The following is a 6,753-nucleotide window of genomic DNA, read 5'->3' on the forward strand; positions in this document are numbered from 1 at the left end:
CATAGTTTCTATCAATTCAGTTATCAAGAGGATCGAGACAGCCCTCCGGTCTTCACTAATTCGGACTGTAGCCCAAGTAATTCTCAAGGTACGCCACACTGTGACCAACTGTTCACATATGATACCTCTTGCAGTACCTCGTCTTTGGAGACATCATTAAAGCATTATATTGAAAAGAGCGAGGAAATGAGGCAATTGCATGCTGACTCTCTCAAAGAATTAAAAAATCAGATAGATCAGCTTACGAGATAATGAAAGAAGAAAAACCTTGGTACGTAGCATGGAAGCTCAGGGGTGTCGGGGGCAAGAGGTAAAGAATAATGCCATGCAGTGACCCTGCAGAGTGGCAGAACAACAGCCCTCATTATGCCGAAGGTACCAGATGCGGTAATAACACCAGCAGATTTAACTATTGATGATGACCAGTTACTAAATAACGGCAGTGACCCTAGTTCAGAAGTAAGATTATCTACAAAAGATGAAGCCTCTCAAGACTTGAATTCTCCATCAACGCAACCTCCAACGAATGACACACAGCAAGCACAGGACCTCGCCAAGCAGCAAAGTGAGCAAGAAACATGAAGGGATCTTCCACCTTTCCTGTCTAGGCTGAAAAAGAAAGATGATAGCAAACAGTTTCAGAGGTTTCTTGACGTTCTTCGCCAACTACACATTAATATCCCCTTGATAGAAGCATCAGAGCAGATGTCGAGTTATGTGAAATTTCTTAAGGATATTCTCACAAACAAGAGAAAGATTGGGGAAAATGAAACAGTTGCACAGACATATGAGTGTAGCGCTTTGTTTCAAAACAATCTCTCTACTAAAATGAAGGATTCTAGGACTTCTACATTGCCCTGCACCATAGGAGGGAAGATGGTCGGAAACGCACTGTGTGATTTAGGGTTAAGCATAAATTTGATGCCCTTGTCAATTTTTAAGAAGCTGGACATCGGCGAAGCAAGGCCGACCACGATCACATTACAACTAGTCGATAGATCAATGAAGCTTCCGAAGGGCAAGATAGAAGATGTTCTCGTGCAAGTGGACAAGTTTATCTTCCTAGCAGACTTTGGTATACTTGATTATGAGGCCTATAGAGAAATTCCTATCATCCTGGGATGCCCACTTGCTACAGGGCGGGCATTAATCGATGTGCAGAAAGGAGAGTTGACCATCTGGGTCGATGATCAAAAATTAAAATTCAACGTACTCAATGCGTTGAAGTACCCAGGAGACATAGAGAACTGCCAATATATCGAGGAGCTGTGGGGAGAACAGTGGCACGAACCCCTGAAGGAGACGGAGGAGGAGGATTCTAAAGTCGGAGCAATGTTGGAGGAGGAATGCGCTGCAATTCATATAGAATCTAATTTTGAACCGCTCAAGTTATCTGAATGGACATCGCAGCGCATCAAGTCATCTTTAGAAGAGCCACCTGTGTTAGAGTTAAAGCCATTGCCAGTACACCTAAAATATGCTTACTCAGGAAGCAACGACTCATTACAGGTTATCATTTTTGCATCACTAAGTAAGGAGAAAGAAGATGCTCTCATACGGATCCTACGAAATAATGCAAAAGCCTTAGAATGGACCTTGGCAGACATTCGAGGAATCAGTCCCTCGTATTGCATGCACAAGATCCACTTGGAGGAAGGAAAGAATGGATCAATAGAAAGGCAACACCGCTTGAACCCTGCCATGAAGGAGGTTGTAAAGAGGGAAATAGTAAAGTGGCTGGATGCAGGTGTTATCTACCCAATATCTGATAGCAGTTGGGTGAGCCCAGTGCAATGTGTTCCAAAGAAAGGGGGGATGACAGTCATCACTGATGACAAGAATGAATTGGTTCCCACAAGGACAACTACAGGGTGGAGAATCTGCATGGATTATCGCAAGCTGAATTTGGCCACTAAAAAGGACCACTTTCCACTCCCGTTTATCAATCAGTTGTTAGACAAACTTGCAGGGAATGGATTTTTCTGCTTTCTTGATGGCTATTCAGGGTATAACCAAATATCAATTGCACCGGAGGATCAAGACAAGACAAACTTCACGTGCCCATTTGGTAGTTTGCATTCCGACGCATGCCATTTGGACTCTGTAATGCACCGGGCACTTTTCAAGGATACATGATGGCAATATTCTCAGATTACTTGGAGGAGTCAGTCGAGGTATTCATGGATGATTTCTCAGTCTTCGGCAGTAATTATGATTCCTATTTGACTAACCTCGAAAAAGTCTTGAAGAGATGCATGGCAACAAATCTTGTTCTGAACTGGGAGAAATGCCACTTTATGGTGGAGGAAGGAATAGTTCTGGGTCACAAAATCTCCAAGGTAGGATTGGAAGTCGATCAGGCAAAAATCGATGCAATTTCCAAATTACCTCCACTTGTGAATGTAAAGACACTTAGAAGCTTTCTGGGACACGCGGGATTTTATAGAAGATTTATTCGCAACTTCTCCCAGATTGCAAGACCCTTAAGTGCACTTCTAGAAGCTGATTGCGAGTATAATTTTGATGACGACTGCTCCAAAGCATTTAGCACCTTGAAAGAGGCACTAATCTTTGCACCAATTTTTATTGCGCCCGATTAGACATAACCATTTGCATTAATGTGTGATGCTAGAGGATATGTTGTGGGCACAGTTTTGAGTCAACGCAAGGCTAAGTTCTTCCATCCTATTTATTATGCGAGCAAAACACTAAACGATGCGCAGGAGAACTATACGACCACAGAAAAAGAGATGCTCGCAGTAGTATTTGCACTAGAAAAATTTCGTCATTACTTAATCGGAACAAAGGTGGTGGTATATACGGATCATTCTGCGATTAAATATCTAATGATGAAGAAGGATGCAAAACCGAGGTTGATATGGCAGGTGTTGCTCCTGCAAGAGTTTGACCTAGAAATCAAAGACCGGAAGGGCACAGAGAACCAAGTCACAGATCACTTGTCAAGATTGGAAAATTATGAGGTTCAAGGGACAGAAAAAGATATTGAGAAAAGATTCCCCAATGAGCTGCTAATGGCAGTAGACATTAATGTTCCCTGGTATGTGAACATAGTAAACTTCTTAGTTTGCGGTCGACTATCGGATGATTATACATACCAGCAGAAGAAGAAGTTAAGACATGATGCCAAATTTTATTTCTGGGACGATCCATTCCTATACCGAAAAAGGACCTAATCATACAATACGTCGATGCATTCCTGAATATGAAGCTAAGCACATTTTAGAGCTCTGTCATGAGTCTCCATATGGAGGACATTTTGGGGGCCAAAGGACTGCAGCAAAAGTCTTACAGTGTGGCTACTTTTGGCCAACTCTGTTTAAGTATGCCCATGCCCATGTTGTGTAATGCGACAGGTGTCAAAGGACGGGGAATATGTCTAAACGAAATGAAATGCCATTGACGTCAATCTTAGAAGTTGAATTATTTGATGTTTGAGGAATTAACTTCATGGGCCTGTTTCCACCATCCAAAGGTCATCAGTATATTTTGGTTGCGGTTGATTATGTATCAAAATGGGTTGAGGCCATCGTATGTACCAAGAATGATGCAGCCACTGTGGCAAAGTTTTTAAAGAAAAACATTTTTGCTCGATATGGGATGCCACGGGCCTTAATCAGTGATGAGGGCTCTCACTTTATCAACCGCATAATTGCTAACCTATTGACTAAATTCAACGTCAGCTATCGAGTTGCAATTGCTTATCACCCACAGACTAATGGGCAGCAGAGATTTCTAACAGAGAGATCAAAACTATCTTGGAAAAGGTAGTTAATACTGCCAGGAGGGATTGGTCACCCAAGCTTGATGAGGCACTATGGGCTTACAGGATTACGTACAAAACACCAATTGGCATGTCTTCATATGCCCTGGTCTTCGAAAAAGCTTATCATCTGCCGCTCGAGTTGGAACATAAGGCGATGTGGGCATGTAAGAAGCTGAAGTTTGATTTAGCCAGTGCGGGGAAAGTCCGGAAGCTGCAATTGAATCAGTTTGTCAAATGGCGATGAGATGCCTATGAAAATGCTAAGATATATAAGGAAAAAACGAAGAAATGGCATGACGACTGCATCAATGACCGGACATTCATCGAAGGTCAACAGGTATTGTTATTTAATGCACGTTTGCGACTGTTCCCAGGAAAGTTGAAGTCTCGCTGGGCGGGGCCATTCCGAATCAAAACAATCTTTCCTCACAACGCAGTGGAATTAACAACTTTAGACGGGAGCAGTGCATTCAAAGTCAATGGCCAACGGATCAAACCCTACTATGGAGGCGACTTCAATCGACGCATGGATACCATTGACTTGGGCAAGAAGGATTAAACCACTTGCAGGAAAAGCGATTGCAGTAATTCTAAGAACTTCTTTCAATCGACCTTCCTATCTATGTTTACTTGCTTTCTTTATCGCTTTCTTTTACCGTTTTCTTACTTCCATTATTAATGTGTAGAAGGATTAGTTTTTTTTGTTATGGCAATTTAATTTCGCATATGTTTCCATACTTTAAATGTAGTAGCGCCGGTCGTATAATTTTGTGAATGATGGAATGAATCACCGTAAGGTCTTTTCGACTTGCGTTTTTTATGAATTATGAAGAGAGGAAAATAAACTGGTATGTATGAGGGGATGGGTGTAGTAAGTGAAACCTAGAGAAGCTATGCGTCTAGTACACCCAAATACATTACGGTGAGGGGTGTGTTGCGCGCGTGTATGTCCTTTGCCCAGCCTTAGTGAAATGCACTATGTTGAGGTATCCTCTAGAAATGTGCTCAGGTAAGGGGTGTGCTGCAGGGATGTATGCGTGTTGCCCATCCTTGACCAAAAAAAAAAAAAATGTATCTGTGTTTATTAGAAGCATGGTGTGAATTTTAAATCATACACCTTTTGAGTCAAATTTGTAAGATAATCAAATTCTTTGACTCTTGTACAGGCAATAGAAAATTTTTTATAATGCGTTCATTTGTGATATATTTGTATACTTTGTTAATAGTCAATACAATCAGAGTATATATTCACTCTACTTTTTGCCTGTGCCTCATTCTTTATCTTCCTTTGTTAATTTTTGTGAATTCTTAGTCTTTTATTTTTACGATTTTCATTGCTTTGCTATGATGTATTATATGTTTACACTTAGAAACATTTCTCATACATAGTAAATTCTGACTAACACTTAGTTAACTCTTAGTTTAGCAGTACTTTACCTTTTATCTTTCAAAGTTCTACTCAAACCTTCTTTTTGATATTTTCTTTTAAGTGTTTGTCTAGTCTATCCAAACAACGCAATGAGGACTTTGCTCATCTTTAAATTTAGGGGTGAGGAAGGTCTGAGTAGATAATATAAAAAATATGCAGTATTTAAGAAAATGCGTCCATTGTTAAAAAAAATAAAATAAAATAAAATAAATAATAATAATAATAATAATAATAATAATAATTTATAATAAGTTATGCAAAACTCCAATGTCAGCGCAAGGGAAAATTTCAAAACTGCTCCCAACCTAATAAGAGTTTAGTTGTGAAAGGAGCCTACTCGTAGTTGGATGTTCATATGACACCCGTAGGAGCAAGCCAAAACGAAGGTGGGTTTCCAAGAACAAGGTAGTATAAACAAGAGAAAATAAAAAGAGTGCAAGGGACAACTCCTCTGATTATCATGAGTTAAAGTTGAAAATGGCACACAACTATAGTTGGATGTTCGCATGACACCCGTAGGGACAAGCCAAAATGAAGAGTGTAACCATGATCAACTGTCTCTAAGTGAATAAATGATGCAAGGTTTTGACTCACCGCATATAGATATAGCAAGTTGTTTTTATAAAGAAGAGATAAACATTCTATTTTGAAAACTAGAAAAGTGAATTTGAGCAGAATTTTGTTACATAGAAGAATAAAGTAGGGTTCACTAAGAATTAGCAAGGATAGAAGGAAAGTGTGATGTCAAGTAATGTGCCTAAGTGTAACATTCGAAGCAACCAATCATCGTAGAAATATAGGATAGGAATGGAGCATGATTGCCTTAGTAGAAGATATGCTTGAGGACAAGCATATATCTAAATGGGGGTGTGATAACTTGTAAAAATACAAGTTATTTGTGTCACCTTATCTAGATATTGCGGCCAAAAGTTAGTAATTATGTGCCAATTGTATGAAAATTAGCCTAGTATTGCAATAATTATAAATGTTTGCGATTGCACCCACTAACACTAAAAAGATGTAAGACAAGCCGAACTTTACTCTGTTTTGCAAGAGACCAAGTCACCGGTTGCGCTCAAGGCTCACGAGAGACTAATCAACGCATCTCTATCACATTGCGCCCATCAATCAACAATAAAGAGACGAATATCGCAAGGGCAGCGCAATGCATCAGTCGATCCAAGAGCTGTGTTTCAACCGCATGCGGTAATAAAAACAAACACCGCATGCGAACCTATGATTGAAAGATACAGCTGAGAAATGTAAGAGTGGAGGATGGAGACACGTGTACAACTAACGATTGTGCAAAATTGACGGTCTGATTGCATAATAGAAGGAATAATATCCCTCCATCTTCGGAATTACCATAACCACAAATGGGGACCACAAGGCCGGAGTCAAAGATCTGCACCTATAAATACCCCATTCATTTCAGAGAAAAATATGCTACTTGATACGGGGCTAAGTGTTGTTAGATTGTAGAGAGAAGGCTAAGCTGAGTGCTTAAGAGAAGAAATCCGAGAAGAAGACGAGATAAGGT

The 6,753-nt window shown here is 40.1% G+C and overlaps 1 protein-coding gene across 1 annotated transcript; it reads left to right on the forward strand.

Moving 5' to 3' along the window:
- Positions 1 to 366: 366 nt before the first annotated feature.
- Positions 367 to 2,600, forward strand: LOC120090741. Its single transcript, XM_039048453.1, is given in 4 exon segments — positions 367 to 565; positions 692 to 1,509; positions 1,642 to 2,068; positions 2,071 to 2,600. Coding segments are annotated over 4 exon segments (1,974 nt in total).
- Positions 2,601 to 6,753: the final 4,153 nt, after the last annotated feature.

The sequence above is a fragment of the Benincasa hispida genome, chromosome 11, assembly GCF_009727055.1.
Source record: "Benincasa hispida cultivar B227 chromosome 11, ASM972705v1, whole genome shotgun sequence".
NCBI classification, from domain to species: Eukaryota; Viridiplantae; Streptophyta; class Magnoliopsida; order Cucurbitales; family Cucurbitaceae; genus Benincasa; species Benincasa hispida.